The following is a 26,528-nucleotide window of genomic DNA, read 5'->3' as shown; positions in this document are numbered from 1 at the left end:
CAAAGCCATACCCAAACAAGGTTGCCGGGGTGTCCTCCAGCTGGCTTGCTGTGCTCTTGCATTCCCCCTTAAAGAAGTAATTCTTACCCTTTTGCTCTGCGGGTTGCAGCTGAGCACGCATTGGGTGTCCAGCTCAAAGCCATGGGTGCAGTTGTACATTCCCTCAAAGACAGGAGGGGGCGGCTCACACAGCACTGGGACGCAGCTGCCTTCCTCCCAGACTCCACTTTCCAGGCAGTGGATCTTCAATAACTTTCTGGGGAACACACGCACAAGACAGTTACTGTACCGCACACCCAAAGCACAACCCCAAAGCCGCAAATGCTCACCTATGAAAGGAGGCGCTGTTAGTTCTGTGGCTTCAGCTTACGCCTTTTCCCCTGGACTACAGGAAGTTCACAGTAAGCTCCTGGCTGGAACGATGTTCAAATCCACAACACCTGCTGATCAAGTGCAGTGGGGGCCAGGAGAAGGGAAAGGGAGAGGAGGGGAGTGGAGAAGAGAGCAACAATACCTCCTGCAAGCAAATGTGAGTGGATGTTTGGAAGCTTTTGTTACTAGGATTGCAAATAATAATCAATATTGAATGACACATAGTTCTGCACATAGAGCTGCCTAGGCCTGAGCATAGAATCAGAGAAACGACATTAAGGCCTCCATTCAGCAAAGCACTGAAACCTCTGCTTTAGCCCCAGGGTTTAATCACGCGCTGAAAGTTAAGCACATACTTAGGTGATTTGCTGGATCGGGCTCCAACTCATTTAGGCCCCACTTCAGCAACACACAATCACATGCTTAAATCCATCCCAGTTCAGCAAAACTCTTACCTCTCAGCATGTGCTGAACTCGCCTTGATTTCAGCATGAGTTTGCTGTGTTGCTTAATCAGAACCTTAATTATCCAGGCCTTTCCCTATGTAGCACTGCTTCCTACAGCACATTTCCCAGTGCTTTGCCCAGTACAGATTTAAATGTTCAAAGTCGTGGTGCTTCCTTCACTTAAATTGAGAGATTAGGCCAGTTTAACAGATCTCACTATCAGGAAACTTTTCCTTCTCTAGTTGAATTTTTCCATTCCTCAATTTCATCCCGTTGCCCCCTCCCAGCTATTTCCCCTTGTGCCACCCTAACAATTCTTCCCCCTTCATGCTTCTCAAACCCTTCTGATATGTGCACTCCATCTCCGTGCCCTATCCCGCAGCCAAGCGATATATACTTAGCCCATTCAAATGTACCTCATCAGTAAATCCCCCTGGCCTCTTTATCATTTTTGTGGCTCTCCTCTGTACTCCATCCAATTTGTAAATATCTTTCTGGTATAGAAATTGCCATACCAGAACAGACCCATATCAGCTTGTATTGCTAAAACAATATAACATTTAAATCCTTGCCAAAAAAATAATGAAAAAGAAAAATGTACAGAACAACAGTCCATTTACTCAAGTATTCTACTACTGGCAACCATCTACATACCACATACTTCACAGGAAGGCATAAAAACCCCATGATGCACTGGGACAACTGAGCAGTACTCATATCATGGGGGAGAAAAGTCTTTGTGACTCCAGCCACGAATGAGTTTACACCCCTTGATGCATTAGGATTGGTAGCTCTGGTGAGTTTTACCCTAGCTAATATAATTGCAGACAGGATTTTTATTAAATCCAATGTTTAATTATTCCTGGCTGACCCTGCTCTGCAATCTTTTGACCGCTTGTAAATTTCCCAGATTTTTTACTGGTCATACTTCTTTACTGTTAGACTTTTCTACAAGTTTAATGATGATTTTCATTGTCCAGGACCGATCCCCCACTTTTTCCTTCTCCGCCCCTCACCTCCAGCAGACACAGTCCTAGGAGGCAGCAGCTAAAAGTTTCTAGGACACAATAGGCAGCCAGCCAGCTAGTTTTAATTTCTGTGCACATCTTTCGTGTGATTATAGGATCTGAAAAGCAGGGGAGCCATTGTGTGCGGCAGAAATAGGGGCAGGAGACAAAAGGTCGAATCAGCACCTTACAATCCAGCTCAGATAAGGGGCAGTGCATAGCCGCTTTCCATCAGTTGCAGTGCAGGGACTAAATTGTGCCTCTGAGGCCTTGCCTACACTAGGAAGTTTTACTGGCAAAAGGCTTGCCACTGATATAGCGATTTCAGCAGGTTGCATTCCTATTTGGCTGCCCTCATCAGAGCAGTGTGTCCTCACAGCATCAGGTTGCACTGGCAAAAGGTGATGCTAGGTTTTGTATCAGCAAAAGAGCTACAGGAGAGTCAGTCTGGCCCATTCTGTATGCCTCTTGCATAATGCTTCGTGTGGCATGACCTTACAGCTACAATCTAGCCCTGTTTTTCTACTATAGCGTTTCAGCAAGTGGCAGTGTCTCATAGGGGAACTAAAGTTGGTTGTAGTATAAATAAATCCTGTGAGAAAAGCTATGAAGGGGCTTCATAAACTGGGCCTCAATCATTCAGCAATGTCCTTTAAACAAGCATCCCTTTGGGCTTGGACAGAGACGTGATACACTCACTAGACAAACACCTGGGAATAACTGATCCAGCCACTGTATGTCACTGTTGCTCTTCAAAAATGCATCCAAGGGCCCTTCAGCAGAAGCAAGGTAACTCCATAAGGGGAGAGCCAGAGGTCTTGTCAATATGGTGAGTTGCTGCTCAGCAACCCAAGGTGTGACTCTGCAGTGCTGCAGTCACGCTCTGGCTTATGGCGCAGTAACTCGCCATGTAGACCCGCCCTTAGTATCGAAAGGGCTGGGAGCCTGCAACATGCCTAAGGAATGTTGGATTTGCACAGGTGTCCTGTGTGGTGAGTGAGATCCTTACTCATCACTCACCTTCTCGCTTTGATGTGGTGCTAGAATTAACACACTGGGGCTTCCAGCTGCCTGCCAGTCTGCCCAAGCCACACAGGGGAAAATCACGCTTTGTCAGACGGAACCGGGAGGGGGAATGGAGCTGGTTGCAAACACTGCAGCTCTCTGCCTGCTGGATCTGAACTACATCTGCCATAAATTACTAAGGCAGGGGCTTATCAGGAGCATGCCGACTTTCCTCCTAAGCAGTGGAATATTCCAGGGATAGGAAAGACTTTGGCACTGGCTGCATCCCACCCCACCCCACCTACTGCCAATGTGAAAAAGGCACATCCTTCGAATCCTAAACAATAACTCATATCTTCGGGGACCCGCCCAAGGCAAATCTCCCATTTCAGGCTATTTCCCAATAGGGTTGTCCTTCCCTGACCCCGAGGTAGAAGGTGGCAGCTATACCAGTGCTGATACTGCTGACCCAGGAATGCTAAGCAGCCTGTTACCAGAAAGGTGCTGGGAGGGAGAGGTGGGGGGAAAGACTTTTAAAACCCATAGTCCTAAACTTCGCTGTGCAAGAAAAACACCTTGATTCCTTCTGATCTCGGAGAGCGACATTTACTTAGGATTAGCAGGGGAACCCAGAGCCCAAGGAAAATAAAATCAAAAATCAAGTGTTTCAAGCAGATGTTTAATGGGCAGAAGGTGAAGGCCGCAGGGAAGACTTATGAGGCCTGCAGGAGCTGCGTTTGATGTGAAAGGCATGAATGTCGGTCTCTAAAGCTCCACGAACCATGCAGCAGGGAGTTTGGCTAGCGCCCAGATGTGTATTAGAGTGGCCAGGACTTGGAGCAGAGGATCCACTGCACGGAGGCCAAGAGGGACTGCCGTAAATCAGCCGAAAGCTCACATTATCTGCCAATGGCAGGAGATTCAAAGATTCCAAGTCTAAAAGGAGAGGGGGGGTTGCTTATTGGTAAACTAAAAGACAGAAAAGCTGGGTCACTGGATTTCTGCCTCTCTCCCCTTGTAATGGTAGAGGGACCAAAAAAAAAAAAAAACCCACAACCACCCAGCCCCAAGCTAATGGGGTGTAAATCTTTATTGGTGCTATTAGAGATGTAAATACATGGGAGTCCATTTGTCAGCCTATGTTTTCTTTCCCCTGCTTTATGGCAGGACATTTGTATTTTGTCTGGGATGGGGAATCTATGGCTTAAGAGCTAAAGCCCATGCTCATACCCAGCTAATGTAAGATGGCCCTGTGCCCTGGTGCACTCGGATGGCTCCTGGACTAGTCTGTCCTTGTTTGCCCACTGTGGCCTTTCTGAAGTGCTTCCAGCCCCTATCCTGCTAACTCTTTCCATTTCATTTTCCCCACATCCACCTTTCTTCCCCTTTCATGGTCTACTTCAGTCCCCTGTAGTATTTGGACAACACAGGGAGCTGGAGACATCAGATGTCCCACTTGAAGGGGTGCAGTTCATTACTGTCTGGATTTCCTGGGCCATCTCAGGGCTGCGTTGAATGCAAATCATTCTTTGGCCAGTGCCTCAAATGCTCACCCACCCATCTGCTGCTCAGCCGCTCTGGCATCTTATATCTACCCTACTGAAAAGTGAGGGGACGGCTCCAGTGTCAGCGCCTGTGGTGGACGGAAGCAACAGAGACTGGAGACAGGCAGGGGCTGAAAGGAATTTAGGCTGAGGCTGTCTAAGGCACCTAGAGGATTTGGAAGTTCGGTTCTCATTAGTTTTATTCCCGTAGGCAGCTTTGCAAATCCCATTCCAAGTGAATAGACCTTCCTTCAAGCTGTCCTTGAAATCAGCCAGCGGAATGAATTCCTGTGCAGCAGAGGATACACTTATCACAGAAATCACACAGGGTTCTGGCCCTTCCACTCCAAAAAACACAGGCCACCACCCCTTAAGCTATAGGAAAATGTCCAGAGCTGGCAGAAACAGTAGGGCCATTATCCTCTCTTGGCTCAGTCACTGGGGTCAACATCAGACACTTATGCATGCCAATAACGGCAAGGCATTACACCGGAAGCTATGGCTGGCGCAGGATTGGGCTGTCCGCCTCCTAAGCGGGACAGGCTGCCATGAGCATATAACCCTAGTGTGCCATGCTTTGCACTCACTGTTCATTCTCCTCCAGGACGTTTACTCTCATCTACAAAATCCCAAATGGTTCAGGGCCCAGTTACCTGAGAACCCACCACTCCCACTCTGCCTTGTTATGGTGGCTGTTAAGATGGGCTGGGATGCCACTGATGCTGGCTCCTGGGATAGAGCTCTCCTTCGCAGTGGCCTCCTGCCCATGGACCTGTTATTCTCTAAGCCTGGTGGCCTTCACAGCATCGTGGCAGTGTTCTCTCTTTAGAGCAGGCTTTGGCAGTGAGGAGAAGGCCTCTGGAAGTGTGTATTTGTTTAGGAATCTTCCTCTCATCCCCCAAGCAACAGGAGACTTCAGAGGCTTGTATTTAAGTACCAACGTCGTTGAGGGGCCTGGATGGCCCAAAGAAACCATTTTCAAGGGAGACCCAACCAAATTATGAGGATTCCTAAGTAGGCCTCATCCAGATGGGACACAATGAGACCCATCTCCTGCATCCAATCATCACAATCTCAAGAAATATTATCCCCCAGCCAGGATGCTTCTAACCTCCCCGCTCACGATCCTCAGTCACGCCATTCCAGAGTCCCTTGCAATTAAATGGTAGCAATCGTTACCTAGACCTTTAACTGTACGCTCACAATCTCCTAAGGGATTCCTTGTCAATAAACATCTCTAAGGGTCATCTAACTACTTGGAGCAACTCTTGAATAGCCTTTTCTATCAGACAAAGAATTTCCTTGTACATCCCGCCCCTCCACCAAGGGAATGAGAAATGTCTTTAAATTAAGGTCATTGGGGCTCTCAACTCTTCCTTATTAGAGCAGAAACCTACAAAAGTTGGGAAGTTCAGAATGAGCGTTGACAGCCCAGCCTAGATTCCCCATGTGCTGCATGTAGCAATCCAATCATTGTTACCTAATTGCATTCCACCTTTATGTAATCAGCCCATGGCGGTGTTTGTTAGGGAATTAGAGGGGATTGTATCAGGAGATGAGGCGGCAGAATTTGTGTACATATTTAAAAACAAATCTTTGTGTAATTGCCTTCCCACTGGTAAAAATCAATTAAAACCAAACAAAGCAGAGGGAATTCCAACCCAGCTGGAACGCCAGTCCCAGAATGTTCAATCTGGGGGAATGACTACGCAGCGACAATCAGGGGAATGGCACTGGGGCTGAGGGATGGGGAGGAGGGAGGCAGCATCCCACACATCCGGCAATGTGCAAGGATACGGATAGCTTCTGAAGCCACTCAAACAACATAGGTCTGAGAGTTTGACATGCGCACTTGTGATCTTGCATCTGCTTAGGAAGGATTGGGAAAAAAGGAGCAGAAAGAGGGAGGAAGGCTGGCCTTGTAGTTAAGATACTGGACTGGGACGGAGTATATCTGAGATCATTTCCTAGCTTGGCCACAGACTCCCTGTGTGACCTTGGATAAGTTGCTTCAGGCCAGATTTTTAAAGGTATTTAGGCGCCTAAAGAGGCAGATAGGTGCCTAGTGAGATTTTCAAAAGCATCTAGGCACCAAAATACCTTTAAAAACCTAGCACTTCCTCCCTCCGCCTGGCTTTCCCACAGGGAAAAGGAGGGTAATGATACTGCCTTCCTCCGTCTTTTGTCTACTTGCATGATCCCCTCTTTGGGGCAGGGACTGTTTCTTAATGTTTCCATACAGCACCTAGCACAACAGGGGCCCTGATCCTCATTGGGGGCTTAGGAGCTACTGTCAGTCATAATCTGTTTAACTAGCAGGGTGAAAACTGGATTAGAGACAAAATGTCTAACAAAAGCATCACTGCAGAAATATACCATCTAAAAAGCATCTATTTGCACAAGCTGAGCTATGGAGGGAAGGTGGGTTCTCTCATCCTTACACAGCACAGGGTTCCCTATAGCTAGAGCAACATGCTTTATTGTAAATGAATCAACATGGGGAAGAAAATAACTCCGGGCCTCACTAAGATCACTGTGCACCACTAGAACAGCAGAGAGTCACCTTCAGGGCATTTCACGCCAAGTCCTCCAGAGAGAAGGGGGAAGAGTTCGGGTGCAATGTGCTCTGCTCATCTCCAGCCAGCAGAACTAACCAAACCTGTGGCTTCTCTGACTAGCGCTGGGGTTCAGCCCCTGGTTGCCCTAGGACTGGGGGATACATTGAAGTAGCCAAAGGCCACCTTTAACCCCTCCCAGGTTTATATTTCACAGGAGGAAGGTTTGTGAACACCGACCAGTTTTGTGAACCCAAAGAGAGCTTGATAGATTTGCAAAAACCTTCAACTGCCCATAGTCTGTCCAGGAGCAATGAAGGGAAAGCCCCTTAACAGCTGGGTCAGTGCATTTGCCAGATTTGACAGGCTGGAGAGTGCATAAAAAAATAAAGTCTGCACACTTATATTGGGCACGTAAGTTATGGTGTTCCACTGATTCCAGATGCTTTATAAATATAATTAACTAATCAGTAAACTCTTAAGTAAACATGTGTAAACCAAGATTTAATCACACATCAACAGTTACTCATCCGGGGAATGACTCCCACTGAGCTCAATGGGCTTTGGATCAGGCCCTCACTGTATTTGTTAACACAGATGTTAATCAGGGACCATCTTTTTCTTCTGGGTTTGTACAGTGCCCAGCACAAAGAGGTGCTGGGCCAGGACTTGGGCTCCTACCTGCTACAGCAATGCACACAAATACTCAGACTACAACCCTGAAATTCACTCTAGTTTACACAATTTTAATTGCTGAGAAAGCCTTGATTTGCAATGCCGTCTCAGCCCCATGTGCCTATCATCATGCATGACAATAATGACTGCACTTCTGTCTGGCTCCTCACCGTGCCAGGAACCCTGACAGTACTTGACAAAGGTGTGTGCAGTGATCACTTAATCCGTTATGGGGCGGGGGGGGAATGACAACCATTTCACAGTGCACAGCAGCACTACACCACGGCTCAGGAGAGCCAGGGAAGAAGAAAGCTGCATCCAGTTAAAACTGAAAGGGGAGATTAAATAATCAGAAGGTAATAACCTGATTTGGAATTGGGCCAAGCCCCTGGGGACTGCACAAACACCAGCTCGGAATCTCTAATAACCATAACCAGCTGGGCCCCAATGTGTTTCACCCCAAAAGACACTGCAGCACCCTCTAGCACAATGGGAGGGTATTGGCTCAGTACAGAGATCAGTGCCCCCGTCTCACCAGCACCATCTCCTGCAGAGGAAAAAGCATTTTCCAACTGCAATGTAATTACCCGATTGAAATTTTGCCAGGACACTTGGGTTAACATCTCTGTCCCCACAGAAAATCACCACAAGGTCTTTCGTGCCCACGAGCAGTGAAGAGCAATGTTTTATCCCTCATTTCAAAGACAGCTACTCCAGCAGCACAGTGCGCTCATGGTAGGGCATCAGCTAATTCCTGCTTAAGGCCCTGATTCTGCAACACTCACACAGATGTTTAACTTTAAGCCCGTGAAGAGCCCCACTGAAGTCACTGAGAGGGCTCACATGCTTATAGTTAAGCACTTGCCTAAGAGAGAAGAGAGACAAGCACCATCTGTGGAACCACCACTAGCACTTCAGGGAGAACCTTCGTTTTTCTTTGAGGTCTCTTGCTGAGTACTGAGCCAGTACAACCGTGCTTAGTCTGTAAGACTGGATGGCAGGACTGCTATTCATGTGCGCATGCGAGTACAATGGAGATTTACATCTTTTTCCCATCAGTTTCCCCACAAACAGGTACACTTGATTTTTACGCAGTGACGTGTGTGAACACTAGGAAATGGCGATGAATTGTACACACATAGGCAACCAAGCTAATTTGCAAAGCCAGTGTGCAAACCCAGTGACTCTACTATGGTAAGCAGTAGAGGAGATGAAGATAAAAGGATTAGAGGAACATGGGAAAAGCTTCTGAGACAGACGAGCTTTGGACTTACTTTCTGGGTTTGCTCTCCATGCTCTCCGCCACGTGGTATCCGGGTTTACACTTATAGCGGCAGACAGAACCCACGTCATGGTTCCCTTGCAGGCACCGGGGCACCAGCAGTTTGGCATTGGCAACCACGTGAGGTGCATCACATTCCAGTTTGCAGTAAGCTTCTGGGAGTGACCAGAGCCCATCCTCCAGGCAGGTCAGCCATTGACTCAGTCCTGACTCCATGAGAGAGAAGCAGAGCATGCTCAGAACACAGGAGAATTCTAGCAGGACTCCCTGAAGCAGACACAACCCTATGGGCATGGAAATCAGCAAGAGCTGCTCTTATACAGTTGGATGCCATTGCCAGTGAAGACAATGGAAAGAAACTCATTGACTTCACTTGACATTAGGTCAGGCCCTTACTGAAATTGACCATTTGAATGCAGTGGGAAGTCAATGAAACAACTCCTAGGGAAGGAGGGACACCTCTCTATAAAGGAATTTGACAAGCTCTTTAAACTTCCTTCACATCCTCCTTAAAACTCTCCTCTGCTGTGATGCCTGTGGAAAACTCAGCAATGACTAGATAGCTGGTTTATCATGCCAGTCGCAATCGCCTTGTTTCCTCATGTGTTCCCCTGTCTGTTTGTTGTAGCCACCTGTTGTAACTTGTCTTAAACTGGCAGCTCTGTGGGACAGGGGCCATCAATTTGTGACAGTGCCTCATGCAATGGAGCCATGATCCCTAACTGGGGCCCCTAAGTGCTATGCAATTAATACATCATCAATAAATAATAATAATAATAATTAATAAATTCTATCATTCTCCTTAGGGGCTGTGTCAGTGCTTAACTGTCATCACAACTGGTACCTCAGAAACTCCAAAGATAAATGAATAGGAACAGTCAGACAAGGGATGGGAAATGTAGCACCATCTTCCAACACATTTCTACACCCTCATATCTGGTTCCTGTGCTGGACAAAATGGAGCCCACCCAGCCTGGAGAAGTGAGCAGAAGTCTGTTCTGGCTGGCGTGGTATTCCCACAACTCTTAGCTAAGCTTAAGATGCTGCGCTGGCGGCCCCTCCGATGTTCCCGGAGGGCCTGTGTCCCAAGGAGCTAGTCATAAGGTTTCTCCTTACTTTGGCTCTCCTGCAAGGTAGTGCCCACGACTGTTGCCACACAGATCATATAATCTATCTTTAGTATTTATTATTATTGATCTAATGCCCACCAGGATGCAAGGCACTTCAATGAAACTATGAAGCCAGCAGGTCCCTGTCTTAATAGCTTACAATCTAAGTTTACAATCCAGTGCTTAGTGAAGTTGATGGGACTCTCTGATTTTATCCACTAGGCAGGCATTGTTTCAGCCACTGGAGAAGACCATGGCGTTCTATGGATGGGCCTGCTCCTCTTCCACTGAAGCTGAAGCAAGTCTTCTGCTGACTTCAATGGGAGCAAGAGCAGGTGGAATGAAAACAAAGACATCTGTATGAACTAGGAGGTTCAATCCTGCCCTCCTTTGCAGCTGAGCAGCCCCACTGAAGGCAACAGTGTTGTGTAGGTCAAAATTTGGCCTGTTGACTATAGGCATTCTCACACGCTGCACTGCTCAGTTCACGCTGGGATCTGCAGGCATGCTCACTGTCAGGAAAATCAGATTCATTGACTGTGGTTTGTACTTTCGATAAAAAGAGGAACAATTTTCCTACATTTCAGCTATAAATGTCTCGCTAAATAGGACACCCATTAAAATGATTTATTGTAGGTGATGCTAGAGTGAATAAGCTAGTGGAAACTCACACAAAGCCCCAGTGCTTGGAATTGTCAGGACAATAACCCCCAAATCCCATCCATCTCTGTCCTGTAGAGACAGGAATAGCAGCTCTCTTTTGTTACCTTGGCTTCAAACCACAAATTAGGGATTGAGGGAGGTGGTGGGCAGGAAGCAACATATGGAGTCATAATGCCATAGACTGCAGTAGTGGCCTCTGTGGCTACAAAAGGCCCTGTGCTTCCAGGAGTCTAGTGCCACATACATACACATGCCCCTCAGCAAATGTGCCATTCTTTGATTTCCCGTCTGACTGTCCCCAGCAAAGCCCTCCCCCAATCCCAATTTGGCCAGCTGCACTTCTGCTCCACTCCTGCCTTCCCAGATCTATGTAAAGGGGCTAACAGAGGCTGCACAATCACATGGAAGGGGACATTCCCATGGCTTGAAGTGGCAGGCAGCAAGTGGCCATGGGGATTGCCATTAGTACTGGGGGGGAAGGAGACAGATAAAGCACATCTTCCCAGGTGGCCTCAGAAGACCTAAAGCCTGCTTGGCTGGCAAAGTCAGAACAACACTGGTAGGGGTGGAGAGGCAAAGCTCAGCTCTGAATGGAACAAGGGTGGACACTTGTGGCATCCCGTACCTTGAAGCTTAGCTGGCTTGATGCAGGAGAAGGAGCAGCGCTCCAGGAACGTAGTCCCGGTGGGGCAGGAGAACTCAGCATAGTATACGTGTGACTGGTCAGGAACTCCACAGTCCACGGGGTTGCAGGTCACGGATCTGTCCCACCTCCCGGAGTTGCATGTCAGCAGAAACTCTTTCTAAGAAGAAAACATGCCTGCTTCTGATTTTTACGAATGAGTTGTAGTCTAAAGGTAGGTCTACATGGCACAGACCTTATGGTGGCATGTAGAGTACATGCACTGCATGCTCCCCCAGCATGGGTATAAAAAACAGTGTTGACAGTGAGGCACAGCTTCAGTGAGGAGAGTAAAGACAAGCCTGAACCTTATCAGTATGTACCCTACATGGCTCTACACACCCGTCTACACTGCTGGTTTTAGCAGTCTAATGTCCCTTTGCCTCCCCGCTGCAGGGAAAGATTCCAGCAGCTCCCCACAGCTGGAGCCTTTCACTGATGTGTATAGCTACACATTGCAGCATGGACGCAGCTTGCTTGTCACTGCAGTGTGTAGCGACCCGTACCCTACACACTGCCACCAGTGGTGTGCAGCATAGACACAGCCTAGAAGTTACTACAGTGGCAAAAAGGCTGGCCTGGGTTTCAAAGAATAGCAGCGTCTCTCCCTTCCTTCCTCCACTGGGACACCATGCTCAAACCGTCCCTTGTCCTGCACAAGGCATGTGCTCGTGTTGCCGTCTCTGGGAGCACAATGCATGTGTGGCCCCATGCTACACAGTGGGGCCTTTGCGGTAACGTATGGGTCATCTACATTAGAGATGTTTGCAATCAATTAGTAGTGTGGCGGACTTCGCAAAACACATGGTTAGCACACAGCTCCTAAGCCAGGCTGTAATATGTTAGAAAATGTGACTTGGTCTTTTCTACGCTGCAAAAAAGAGCCTTATTTTAACCATATCAGAGGACAGCCATATTGTAAGTGGGTCTTCCAAGCTTATTTTTCTATTCTGTATGGACCCACAGACACCTGGGAATTTGGATGACTGGATAACCAGGTAAATAAACACACTTAAGAAAGCCCCTTTACACAACAGAAGAACCACCTGAGACTCTGGTTACGATCTGTCAATCACATTATAACTCTGATCACGATCAAGTTCGAAATGTGGTACACCCATGTTGTGTGTGTAGTCAACCATGTTACAACCTGGCTGCAAACTCACTGAACAGCTGCAGAACAAACAGGCCCTGACATATGTAGCCCAGTTCAGGGGCACGGTTAAATTGTGGCTCAGCATGTGCACAATGCAAGATGGAGTCACATTTTAAACAATGTTTTTTCTATAGTGTAGAAATTGCAATGCAATATCTATCACTGTGGCGGAGGACATCTGAAAATGCACTGCACCAATTTTAAAGCCACCTATAATCCTTTGACTCTTGCACGGGGAAGGGGGCTGGATGGGATAACCACTTGGATTTTCCCAGAATGCACTGAAATAAATCCAGTTGCGTGGCACATGGGTTACCATCTAAAAATGTGTGGATGTAGTGAGCTGCATTAGCTATAACCATAATCCTGGCTACATGAAGCACGATTTCTTCTGCAGCGTAGACGAGGCCTACATGCAGCAGCATAGGACAGTGACACTTACCTGCCCAGCAGCATGGGAAATCACAACAGAAGCATTCCCAAAGCATCACCGTCCCACCAAATGCTCACCCAATAATGGAGACCCCACAGCTACCACTGCCCTGTGATGAGTTAGAAGAGCAGTGCTAGTCTGCAAAACTCACCACAGGCCACCTGCCACATCCCATCTGCTGGGTCACAGCCTCAAGCCCAGCCCTGCCCATACACTTCCCATTTGACTGCCAAATGTTGAGAACTCCCACCAGGCAGATTTATGTTGTGTGGCTTCATTTTAGAGACAAAAAGAACATTTTGTTCCTCTTGAGAATGGACCAGTGTGTGTTATGGGACCTGCCATCCAGTGACATCTGCCTCGACCTACATAGGGATTAGCTGGAAGGCCACATGATTAATAGAATTTTCGGAGAGACAGGGGCCAAGCAGCCTGTCTAGATTCATCCATCTGCCTGATTATTCTTCGTACTCTAATAGTTCTCTAAGTGCCCATCTAACTACTACTGAAGGGAAACACATTCACAGTTGCATTGTCCCTTCCAGACATGAACTGCTTCCAGCCTCAGGAAAAAGTCTCCTAAACTCTCCTTATACCCACATCTATCTTCACCTCACTTCACTCTGTGCTCTCTTGTCCGGCACTGGAGAGAGGCGCCACCCTGACAGACTCAAGTCCAGCAGTCCACACTTATTGGTACTGCAAATACAGTATGGACTGTGCCCAGCGCCCTGCCAAAGAGACTCTACCTCCACCTGCAAGAATCATTTCTAGGGTAGTTCAATATCCAGGCCCTTCAGTCCTTGGTCTCCCAGCTAACAAGGGAGCTAGCAATAGTGGTGGCTTAAAACACAGACCCTTGCCTGCTCGGAACTAGGCCAAATTCATGTCACACAGACTAGTACCAGTGACCGACAGAGGAAGAAAGGCTCCATATCCTATTACCTAGCTCCTCATCCAGATTCCTTCAAACGCCTCTCTCTTAACCTACTTTTTTCTGATCAAAACACGAGCAATTACCTTACCCTTTACAGTGACAACACTCTGGAGACACCTGTCATTCTAGTCTCTCCCTCCGGAACTGTCATGGACTCATGTCATCTGTTTCTCTGATACGCCACCCAGAGTACTCTCTGGGACTTCACACACTGCCACAACCATCACCTCCGCTTGGTGTTCAGCTCCTCGCTGGATAATACGCTTGTCTAACAGACTGAATTTGCAAATGCGGTATGTGGCAATTTAATTCATTCATCGGGACTGGCCCTCTGGGGTACAGAGAGCAGTATATTGCGATACAAGGGGTTGTCTGCTCATCAGCCGCTTCCGTGCTAGTGCTGCTGGGAAAGCTGGAGGGTCTGGCATAGGATTGACCCACAGGTCGCCGGATAAATTCAGAAGTGAACTGAAGCATGGGCAAGAGGGAGTTTAGCTGGTCTGAATTCATCCCTGATGTACTTCCACTGACTTTAATGGAGTTCCATCAGAGATGACCTTGAGTCTGAGGGCTTGTCTACATGGGGACATCCAGGAAAATTAATCTGAATTAAGAAAAAATGTGAATTTGAAGTGGATTATTTAAACCTCACTAAACCCCTGTGTGGACACTGTTAATCAGAATTAAAGTGTCCTTAATTTGGTTTAATTCACTTTGAAGACTGAGGCGCCTTTAATTCTGAATTTTGGTGTTCACACAGGGATTTCATGTGGTTGAACTAATCCACTTCAAATTCACACCTTCTGTTAATTTGAATTAACTTTCCTGGATGTCCCTGTGCAGACAAGCCCTAAGAGAGAGCACGGGGGTGTAACTTGCTGGGTAAGGGGATTGCTGGAGGGAAAGCAGCTAATAAGGAAGGCAGAGGAAGGTGTACATTCAGGTAGCTCCCCTCACACACTGCTTTTAATGTACAACTTTGTACAACCTCTTCCAACCCCTCATTGTGCAAATGACACCAATTTAGATATGCTCTCACTCTGGTAGACTCCCTTATGCCCACTTACTGATGTCAGATTTGCACACTGTGATGAAGTGGGGAATCTTCATGATATTTTGTATGACTATTGTGTGTGGCTCAGTTTCTCCTAGTGCTGCATATTTAACAAGGAGGTAGGGAAAGGGTGTTTGCTCTTTGCAGAGACACAGAGATCCAAATATGACTAGCAGAACTTGCAGTAGGAAAGGCAGACCACAGGGGAGCAGCAGGATAATGGTGGCTGCTTTCTTCCCTTCTGGTTCACCTCAGCCCCACACCCACGAAAGAGACTACTACCAGGGGAGAGGTGGGGATGAGGCACCTCTCTTCTACATTCCAGAAGAAATCAAATAGAGGGGTGATCCTGTACCCATGACAGATGTGCCCCTTTATTGAAAGTGTTCCTGTATTTGGTACCCTGAAGAGAGATTTCCAGGAAAACTTCTCTCCTCACCATCCCCAGGAGTATCTTTACACCCTGGGGGATCACTCTTCACTTCACAATAACATCCTTCAGTTTGGCTTGACTGGGAGCCCCGGTGCCAAACAGACCCCAGACTGACAGAGCAGTAGGTGGCACAGGTCAGGACTGAGGTGCATTAGCAGGGTTGTGAGGGGCCCAGGTCTGGAACAGCAGTGTGCCATGGATTGGGACTGAAGGGCACTGGTCTTGCTGAGAGTGGTGGTCCTGCACTGGACTAAAGCAAGGGGTGCTGTAGGTCAGGACTGAGGTGCACTGGCAGAGCTGGGGGTGCCCCAAGCAAGCTGGAAGGAGCTGGGTAGCAGCCTGTCTCAGCTAGCAGTCACTCAGTCAGGTTGCATGGTTATTTCCACCAGAACTCACCTCCCTGGGGCTCAGACCCTTCCCGCCGCTGGACTGGAGGACAAATCCCTTTTCACAGGCAACAGCGCATTTCATGTGTCCCGGGCCACTGGACGTGCAGTTCACCAAGGCATGGTCAAGCTGCAGTGGCATGCAGCTGCCCTGCTCCCCACAGGTCCAGCGGGCACAGCTGTAGAGGAGACAAAGGTGGGAGAAGAGAATCAAAAGACAGGTCCCCATGGTGGGGAATCCTAGTGCTTCTGCAGAAGGAGGAGCTCCTCCCTTGCGGCATCACAAGGGAATGCCCCGTGTGCCAGCACCCGCTTGGGATGGGTCAGCACAGTCGGTGTCCAGGGCTCCAATGTCCAGCCCAGGACGGGTTAGTACAGACAACACTGTGGTTGGATTTGCGGTTCTCTCGGATTGGCAGGCTGTAAAGCTCAGCTCATTCTACACCGGCCCCTTTGGTTTCCTAAGGGAGACGCTGGATGGCAGATGGTTAACACTGGGAGTTTCCCTGCAGTCTAGTCCTCAATTAATCTGCAGAGGTGGCAGCACCAGTGGAAGGATGGAGTGAGGGGGCTCAAACCACCCCATATCCAACAGCTTCTTATTTAGGCATGCACTCACGAAGGTTTGCTCTGGGGACAAGAGATGTGTTCTTCTGCCAGGGGTACTGGATCCCAGCATATCCCCCATTCCTCCGGCTCTGCCTTAGTTTAATCTCCACCTGCTCCCAGCACACAAACTCCCACATACTAACAGTTAAGGCCCCGGTCCTACGCTTGGGTGAGAGGCAGTGCTGTCTAGTGGAGAGAGCAGTACAGTGGCAGCCAGGGAACCTAAGTTCTGGTCCCAGCTCTTCCACTGAGCTGCCATGTGTGTGACCCTGGACTCCTCACTTCACCCCTCTGTGCTTCTGTTTCCCCTCTCAGCCTTCATCTGTCTGACCTATTTGGGTTGTAAGCATTTTGAGACGTGGACTGCCTCTCGCTATGGGTATGTGCAGCACCTGGCGCAATGGGGCCCTGATCTCAGTTTTAGCCACTAGGAAGCAGCGTGAATCAGACCCGTGAAACCCTGGGGAACAGCATTTTAGTTAACGAGACTGCGCAGGCACCAAGATCAGCCCACGTGAATCCAATCTCAGGATCAGGGCCCAAGCGGGCATGTTTTTCAAAGCCACATTTCCAGGACATTATGGAGCTGTACAAACACATAATAAGAGACAGTCTAGCAAGAGCAGGCTTTGAGTGCAAAAGGTAAAAATGGCAAAAAAACAACAACAACCCACATGACAATTTTAAAAGGTCGAAGGTTCCTTTTGCAGGCAAAGGGATTGTTCCAATATTTCCCCCCAAAGACTGTCCCTTAAGAAATGCTGGGCCAGATCCTCAGCTGTTGTCAATCAGTGTAGCTCCGCTGACTTCAGTGCTGAATTTATGCTACTTGAGGATTCACACCATTTTTTCCCATCAGCTCTTCATTAGAAAATAATAAGGGCACATCCTGAGAGGCGCTGAGCATCTTGCACTTCCATGGGAGCTGCAGGTGCTCAGCATCTCAAAGGATCAGGACATAAAATGATGCTGCTTGGGGATCTGCTTCCCACCTCTCTGCATCCCTACGGGGACCCTGCTGGCCCTAGGAAATCAGAGCCCCCTGGAAACTCAGAAAAGCTGTGACAGCTGAGTGGAGATGTACAAACAAGGGGCTTTGAGGGGACCCTATGGATTTTAAGGAGCCCCAACCCTGCCTGAAAGAATCCCAGGACAACCCATGGCCACAAGTAGAGCAGTGAGTTGCTCGATGGCACACAGCCCCCACACAAGGGATCTCCCAGACGTTTGGGTTTACTCTACAAAAGTGTAAGCTGATGCAAGCCTGTAACTCTGACATGTGTTAATGGTCGTCAGATGGAAATGGGGGCAGGGACTAGGCTACCGAGCAAATCCCAGGGGAAATCACTCATCATTTAGTTACACAAGTTAAAACAGAACAGTGCTCATCTGTGCTCACACACAGTCTCCCACGTACTCTCACACCTACCCCTGAGCGACACAGTGCTCATCTGCCCTCACGCACAGCCTCATGCACTGACAGCCACACACAGTCTCTGTCACACACACGCTGTCACACCTATCTCAGAGCGAGCAATACCTGCATCGGGGGAGGGAGATCTGTGTTTCGTATATACTGTGACAACTCTTGTATAGCTTGTCATATTATTAAAGGGGGCTTTGAGGGGACACTATGTTTAATTAAAACATCCAATCACATTCAGACACACAAATATATCGGGGTCTCTCAAGTTCCTGGCTATCCTGTAACCACTCGAGCAGCCTTCCTCCCCTAGGGTCACTCTTGTGTGCGGGCACCACCCCAAAAAACCCCTTATGGAGACCTGAACAAACCCAATATACATGTAGCCAGTTCCTGCAAAGGCTGTGTCAGCAAAGCACTGAGCTGAGGGGTTTGTGTACTGGACACATATCCACTGCAGCTAAATACATCCTGGACTGAACGGTGTGTGGAAAATCAGGCCAGGTCTACACTTACAACTCAGGTCAACATAGCTACGGAGCTCAGGCCTCAACACCCCTTGAGTGCCGGAGCTATGCTGACCTAACTCCTGGTGCAGTCACAGTTAGGTTGGTGGAAGAATGCTATTGTCATCCTAGCTACCATCACATAGGGAGGTGGTGTTCCTACAGTGACAGGAAACCCCCTTCTGTAGCTGTAGTCTGTGTCCACACTACGGGGTTACAGTGGCATAGCTCTGGAGCCATGGCTATACCACTACAGTGTCTGTAGCGTAGACATGGCCTCAGACACTCTCCCTCGTTCCTCTCAGCCCATCTTCGCTGCTCTGCGACTTCTCCTGTCCCTCTTCTCTCCCCACAGGACCATCTCTGCTTTGATTCAGCACCGCAGGACCGGCAAGGAAACTGACAAGTGGCGGTGTTAAAAAGGGAAATGTGCTAAAAACTGAATATGGAGTAACTATGGGTCTATTATGCTCTGTATGCATCCGAAGAAGTGGGCTGTAGTCCACGAAAGCTTATGCTCTAATAAATTTGTTAGTCTCTAAGGTGCCACAAGTACTCCTGTTCTTTTTGCGGATACAGACTAACACGGCTGCTACTCTGAAACCTGTCATATGGGTCTAGGATTTGGGCTTTACCTACTCTCGACAGAAGGTGTCCTTGCTACTGTCATAACTATAAAGGGAAGTGTAACAACCCTCCTGTGTACAATACTATAAAATCCCTCCTGGCCAGAGACTCCAAAATCCTTTTACCTGTAAAGGGTTAAGAAGCTCAGGTAACCTGGCTGACACCTGACCCAAAGGACCAATAAGGGGACAAGATACTTTCAAATCTTGGGGGGGTAGGAGGGGGAAGAAAGGCTTTTGTTTGTGCTCTTTGTTTTGGTGGTTGTTCGCTCTTGGGACTGAGAGGGACCAGACATCAATCCACGCTCTCGAAATCTTTCTGAACAAGTCTCTCATATTTCAAATTTGTAAGTAAACAGCCAGGCAAGGCGTGTTAGTTTTATCTTTGTTTTCTCAACTTGTAAATGTACCTTTTACTAGGGTGTTTACCTCTGTTTGCTGTAACTTTAAACCTAAGGCTAGAGGGGGGTCCTCTGGGCTCTTTAAGTTTGATTACCCTGTAAAGTTATTTTCCATCCTGATTTTACAGAGATGATTTTTACCTTTGTCTTTAATTAAAAGCCTTCTTTTTAAGAACCTGATTGATTTTCCCTGTTTTTTAGATCCAAGGGGGTTGGATCTTGATCCACCAGGAGTTGGTGGGAGAAAGGAGGGGGGATGGTTAATTTCTCCTTGTTTTAACATCCAAGGGGTTTGAATCTGTATTCACCAGGGAATTGGTGAAGAGTCTCTCAAGGCTACCCAGGGAAGGGAATTAGCACATTGGGAGTGGTGGCAGCGGACCAGATCTAAGCTGGTAGTTAAGCTTAGAAGTTTTCATGCAGGTCCCCACATCTATACCCTAAAGTTCAGAGTAGGGAAGGCGCCTTGACATGGTGGCAGAGTGGTGGGATCATTTTAAACCAAAAGCCAGTAAGATTTTTTTTCTTCTTTCTAGCTGCTTAGAAAGCAGAGCTGAAGGTAGATGCATATCTTATCTCTCCTTGCCTGAATGCAGAGGTGTTAAGTTTTTTTTAACAAGGGTCTTTGTTAAGAGAAGGGTTCAAGCAGTGAGCAAACAGCTGGCAAAAGGTATTTACAAGCTGAATTGTTTTTTTTCTTTCTACCTCTCGGGGATAGCTAGTTAGAAAGTCTCTGTTACCTAGCAGCCCTGAGCTGAGTGCATCTCAGTTTCAGTGAACTGCAGAGGGGGTGTGACCCAGCCCAACAAAGCAGGAAAATGAGTACCAGTGACACCGCTACTAAACAAGAGCTGGCGAGACTGGCTGCAGAAGAAAGTGAAAAAAATCATAAGAGACTGCTCAAAATAAATGAACTCGAGAAAGCAGCTACTGAAAGAGAAGAGAAAGCCAAAGAGGAGGCCCACAAGAGAGCTATGGAGCAAAGAGAAAGAGAGAGGAAGCATGAACTGGAATTAGCAAGGGCTAGGCTGGATATACCGGCCAACCCTAGTAACCCCTCTCCAGGTACCACTTCCCATCCCAGAAAATTCCCCACCTACAAGGCAGAAGATGATACTGAGGCCTTCTTAGAAAATTTTGAAAGGGCCTGCCTTGAGTACAGCATCACTACAGACCAGTACATGGTAGAGCTGAGGCCGCAGCTCAGTGGACCCTTAGCAGAGGTGGCAGCTGAAATGCCTAAGGAACACATGAACAGTTATGAACTTTTTAAAAACAAGGCCAGAATCAGAATGGGGCTAACACCCGAGCATGCCCATCGGCAGTTCAGAGCTCTAAGGTGGAAACCAGACATGTCATTTACCCGACATGCCTATCACATTGGGAAAAATTGGGAGGCCTGGATATCAGGAGCAAATGTTAAATCTACAGAAGAGTTGCCCTTCCTAATGCAAAAGGAGCAGTTTTTAGAGGGTGTTCCTGGGGAAATAGAAAGGTACATCCTAGATGGGAAGCCCAAAACTGTAACCGAGGCGGGGGAGATTGGAGCCAAATGGGTGGAGGTGGCAGAAAAGAAAAAAATTAGTAGCAGTTGGAGCGAACATCAGAAGGGGCAACCCGAAACAAAACCCTACCACTGGGGACAACCCAAGGCCCCACCTACATCCCAAGGGAAACCCCAGACGCCTTCTCACCCCACCACACCAGTCTCCACCAACCAACATCGCCCCGGTTTCAGGGTGATGTTTTAAATGTAATGAACTGGGACATATAAAGGCCCACTGCCCCAAGAACCCCAACTGATTACAGTTCGTTACACCACAATCACACCAAAGATCCCCACGCCCAGATGCCTCTCTCATACCCTTGGAGCGAAGGGAAACCTTGAGAGTGGGCGGAAAAAAGGTTATCGCGTGGAGGGACACTGGGGCACAAGTGTCGACTATCCACCAATCCCTAGTGGACCCCAAACTCATCAACCCGGAGGCTCCGGTGAATATTCAACCCTTCATGTCACACTCTGTAACCTTGCCTACAGCCAAGTTACATGTCCAGTACAAGGGCTGGTCAGGAATGTGGACTTTTGCAGTCTATGACAATTATCCCATTCCCATGCTGCTGGGGGAAGACTTGGCCAACCATGTGAAGCTAGCTCAGCCAGAGCCTGAAATACCACATAGTGCACCAGCGGACAGCGGTTCACAGTCAACGGAAACAGCCCCAGCACCTGCATCGCTTCCAGAGGGACCAAGCCCAAGTCCACAGTCTAAGGAGGAACTGATGTCTCCAGCATCAAGGGAACAGTTCCAGACCGAGCAGGAAGCAGATTACAGCCTTCAGAAAGCTTGGGCGGCGGCACGGAGCACCCCACCGCCTCTCAGCTCTTCTAACCAATCCCGGTTTGTTGTAGAACAAGGACTTTTATACAAGGAGACTCTTTCTGGTGGACACCAGGAAGACTGGCATCCTCAAAGACAGTTGGTAGTTCCCACTAAGTATCGGGTAAAGCTCTTGAGCTTAGCCCATGATCATCCCAGTGGCCATTCTGGGGTGAACAGAACCAAAGACCGGTTGGGGAAGTCCTTCCACTGGGAGGGAATGGGCAAGGACATTGCTAATTATGTCCGGTCTTGTGAGGTGTGTCAACAAGTGGGAAAGCCCCAAGACCAGGTCAAAGCCCCTCTCCAACCACTACCCACAATTGAGGTCCCATTTCAGCGAGTAGCTGTGGATATTCTGGGTCCTTTCCCAAAGAAGACATCCAGAGGAAAGCAGTACATACTGACTTTCATGGATTTTGCTACCCAATGGCTGGAAGCAGTAGCTCTAAGCAACACCAGGGCTAAAAGTGTGTGCCGGGCATTAGCAGACATTTTTGCCAGGGTAGGTTGGCCCTCTGACATCCTTACAGATTCGGGAACTAATTTCCTGGCAGGGACCATGAAAAACCTGTGGGAAGCTCATGGGGTGAATCACTTGGTTGCCACCCCTTACCACCATCAAACCAAGGCCTGGTGGAGAGGTTTAATGGAACTTTGGGGGCCATGATATGTAAATTCGTAAATGAACACTCCAATGATTGGGACCCAGTGTTACAGCAGTTGCTTTTTGCCTACAGGGCTGTACCACATCCCAGTTTAGGGTTTTCACCATTTGAACTTGTGTATGGCCGCGAGGTTAAGGGGCCATTACAGTTGGTGAAGCAGCAATGGGAGGGGTTTTCTCCTTCTCCAGGAACTAACATTCTAGACTTTGTACGCAATCTACAAAACACCTTCCGACACTCTTTAGCCCTTGCTAAAGAAAACCTAAAAGATGCTCAGAAAGAGCAAAAGGCCTGGTATGATAAACATTCCAAAGAACGATCCTTCGAAGTAGGAGACCAAGTCATGGTCTTAAAGGCGCTCCAGGCCCATAAAATGGAAGCGTCGTGGGAAGGACCATTCACGGTCCAGGAGCGCCTAGGAGCTGTTAACTATCTCATAGCATCCCCCACCTCCAACATAAAGCCTAAGGTATACCATGTTAATTCTCTTAAGCCCTTTTATTCCAGAGAATTAAAGGTTTTCCAGTTTACAGCCCAGGAAACAGATGAAGTGGAGTGGCCTGAAGGTGTCTACTACGAAGGAAAAAGTGACAGTGGCGTGGAAGAGGTGAACCTCTCCACGGCCCTTGGACGTCTGCAGCGACAGCAGATCAAGGAGCTGTGCACTAGCTTTGCGCCCATGTTCTCAGCCACCCCAGGATGGACCAAACGAGCATACCACTCCATTGACACAGGTAATGCTCACCCAATTAGAACCCCACCCTACTGGGAGTCACCTCATGCCCAAACTGCTATAAAAAGGGAGATCCAGGACATGCTACAGATGGGTATAATCCACCCCTCTAACAGTGCATGGGCATCTCCAGTGGTTCTAGTTCCCAAACCAGATGGGGAAATACGCCTTTGCGTGGACTACCGTAAGCTAAATGCTGTAACTCGTCCTGACAACTATCCAATGCCACGCACAGATGAGCTATTGGAGAAACTGGGACATGCCCAATTCATCTCTACCTTAGACTTAACCAAGGGGTACTGGCAAGTACCACTAGATGAACCCGCCAAGGAAAGGTCAGCCGTCGTCACCCAGGCAGGGGTGTATGAATTCAATGTACTCCCTTTCGGGCTGCGAAATGCACCCGCCACCTTGCAAAGACTTGTAGATGGTCTCCTAGCGGGATGGGGAGAATCTGCAGTTCCCTACCTAGATGATGTGGCTATTTTTTCTGATTCATGGACAGAACATCTGGAGCACCTGGAAAAAGTCTTCGAGCGCATCCAGCAGGCAGGACTAACTGTTAAGGCTAAAAAGTGTCAAATAGGCCAAAACAGAGTGACTTACCTGGGGCACTAGGTGGGTCAAGGAACTATAAAGCCCCTACAGGACAAAGTGGATGCTATCCGAAAGTGGCCGGTTCCAAAGTCAAAGAAACAGGTCCAATCCTTCTTAGGCTTGGCCGGATATTATAGGCGATTTGTACCACACTACAGCCAAATCACCGCCCCACTGACAGACCTAACCAGAAAGAAACAGCCAAATGCAGTTCAGTGGACTAATGAGTGTCAAAAGGCCTTTAACCAGCTTAAGGCGACACTCATGTCTGACCCTGTGCTAAGGGCCCCAGAGTTTCACAAACCTAGTAACCACAGATGCGTCCAAGCGGGGTGTGGGAGCAGTTTTAATGCAGGAAGGACCAGATCAAGAATTCCATCCTGTCGTGTTTCTCAGCAAGAAACTATCTGAGAGGGAAAGCCACTGGTCAATCAGCGAAAAGGAATGCTAAGCCATGGTGTACGCGCTGGAAAAGCTACGCCCATACGTTTGGGGATGGTGTTTCCAACTACAAACTGACCATGCTGCGCTAACATGGCTTCATACTGCCAAGGGAAATAACAAAAAACTTCTTTGGTGGAGTTTAGCTCTCCAAGATTTTGATTTTGAAATACAACACATTTCAGGAGCTTCTAACAAAGTGGCTGATGCACTCTCCCGGGAAAGTTTCCCCGAATCAACAATTAAAAATTGTTCTTGGAATGTCGAACATATTGTTAGTTTTTATATAATCAGTAGTATGTCTAAAGGTCCATGTGTCTTATTAACTCTGTTTTCTCCTAGAGCTCCAGGAAGAAATCACAGCCAGTGTGGAACCGGCTGTCCAACACTATCTGTGATTTGGGGGGTGTATCATAACTATAAAGGGAAGGGTAACAGCCCTCCTGTGTACCATACTATAAAATCCCTCCTGGCCGGAGACTCCAAAATCCTTTTACCTGTAAAGGATTAAGAAGCTCCGGTAACCTGGCTGACACCTGACCCAAAGGACCAATAAGGGGACAAGATACTTTCAAATCTTGGGTGCGGGGGGAAGGCTTTTGTTTGTGCTCTTTGTTTTGGTGGTGGTTCGCTCTTGGGACTGAGAGGGACCAGACATCAATCCACGCTCTCCAAATCTTTCTGAACAAGTCTCTCATATTTCAAACTTGTAAATAAACAGCCAGGCAAGGCTGTTAGTTTTATCTTTGTTTTCTCAACTTGTAAATGTACCTTTTACTAGGGTGTTTACCTCTGTTTGCTGTAACTTTGAACCTAAGGCTAAAGGGGGTTCTTCTGGGCTCTTTAAGTTTGATTACCCTGTAAAGTTATTGCAAGTGCTCAAGACCTTGGTTTTATGGCTCCCCCAAAAGGAAGTACCTCCAAGAGGCACAGCACCCGTAAAGCTGCTCAGAGGGAAGAGCACTACCTAGTGAATCAGCCACACAGCTTCCTGTAACAGCTGGGGTCATCCCCTGGCCCCGAAGGTCTCCCATCCAAATCCCAAGCCAGTTCAGCTTGTGAGAACTCACAGGTTGCTAGCACCAGGTGTTACAGCTGCAGGAGCCATCTGTGTGGAAGGAACCCACTCAGCCACCACGGACAAATACTCATTGAGCGAAGACACCAAAAAATGCTGCAGACTTATGCATAGAACGAACAGAACTCATTGCCGACTCCAGCCACATCCCATTAGCCAAAGTTGCCATGGAAACCCGCGCGGAACAGCCCATTCAGGTTTGGAGGTGGATGGAGGAGGGGAAAATGGCAAGAGAAAGGACCACACAAAAAAAAAAAGGCTGTTTTTCCTGCACAGACCTGTTTATGAAGTGAGAAATGGTTTCAGGGCAGCCGCTGCAAATTCTTTCACTAGCTTATATTTCCATTTGCTTCCTTTTGAAAGAATTTGTTTTATGAGCACAGCGCTTGTCAGGTCATTAGCTTCCGAGTGCATCTGGTACCAATTGTAGACCTCCCTCTCCTCTCTCTCCATGCGGTTGTACTGCTCCATAACTGTGCCCCCAATACCCAAGGGCACAACCCTTCCCCATCCCTGTGTTTACCTCCCATTGAATAATCTGAGCTCTTATTCAATGTAACCTTCTCAGGTGTGGGGGGTGGGTCTTTTCTCTTGGGACATTTTCTTATCTCCAGTCTCTCAATGACAAGGAATGTGACAAGGGAATTTGCTTATTTTCTGCAAGCCACCCTAAGGATGCCACTTTTATTACTATTGATTATTTGCATTGGCGTAGCACCGTGGGGCTCTAGTACTGGACCAGGACCCCACTGTGCTAAACACTGTACAAACATAGAACAAAAAAGTGGTCCCTTCCCTGAGACACTTACAGTCACTAGGAGTTTGTCCTGTTCTTATTTCTCTGACACTTTATAAGACCAGGTCCATGCCACAAAGATGTTACAATCTACTATAGAAAGGCAGGTAAAGACATCAAGCTGGAAGAGGAATATTGGGGTGACAAAACTAGGAAACCTGCAATATTGATTTCTGTGCCACAGCACCATGACGTCTGCTGCACATCTATGTTGTGACGCAACTTCGTAAGCTCATGAGCCAGCGATGCAGTGTCAGCATGCTGCGCTGCAATGATGCTGTGGAGACCATTTAATATGCTGCTTGCCAGTTCTGATACTGAACAGGGCCTTGTCAGTCTTGGGGATGGGGTGACAAGCGTAGGCTGTGGGATCAGAACTATGCCAGCTACAATAGTGCTTAAAAATGGCTGGGTCAAAAGCTCTGCTGGCATAAACCTCAGAGGAGTTATATCAAGGGAGGGGGCTTGGCTTGGTTGTCTCCAGAATGGTATCATTGATCACGGATTTCCTTTTCAGGAGACAAGTACTCATA

At 48.0% G+C, this 26,528-nt stretch overlaps 1 protein-coding gene across 1 annotated transcript in view; it reads right to left on the bottom strand.

Annotated features, from left to right (window-relative positions):
* Positions 1-26,528, bottom strand: part of PAPPA2 (pappalysin 2) — a 170,396-nt gene that overhangs the window by 48,658 nt on the left and 95,210 nt on the right. Inside the window, exons 14-17 of the mRNA XM_054037937.1 lie at positions 15,750-15,918; positions 11,284-11,461; positions 8,879-9,092; positions 88-256 (exon numbers count right to left, since the gene is read on the bottom strand). Coding sequence (XP_053893912.1) covers positions 88-256; positions 8,879-9,092; positions 11,284-11,461; positions 15,750-15,918 — 730 coding nt within the window. The remainder of the gene's footprint in view (positions 1-87; positions 257-8,878; positions 9,093-11,283; positions 11,462-15,749; positions 15,919-26,528) is intronic.

The sequence above is a fragment of the Malaclemys terrapin genome, chromosome 8, assembly GCF_027887155.1.
Source record: "Malaclemys terrapin pileata isolate rMalTer1 chromosome 8, rMalTer1.hap1, whole genome shotgun sequence".
In the NCBI taxonomy this organism is placed as follows: domain Eukaryota; kingdom Metazoa; phylum Chordata; order Testudines; family Emydidae; genus Malaclemys; species Malaclemys terrapin.
The sequence above is the reverse complement of the archived record's forward strand: the minus strand, read 5'-3'. Positions and strand labels throughout refer to the sequence as shown.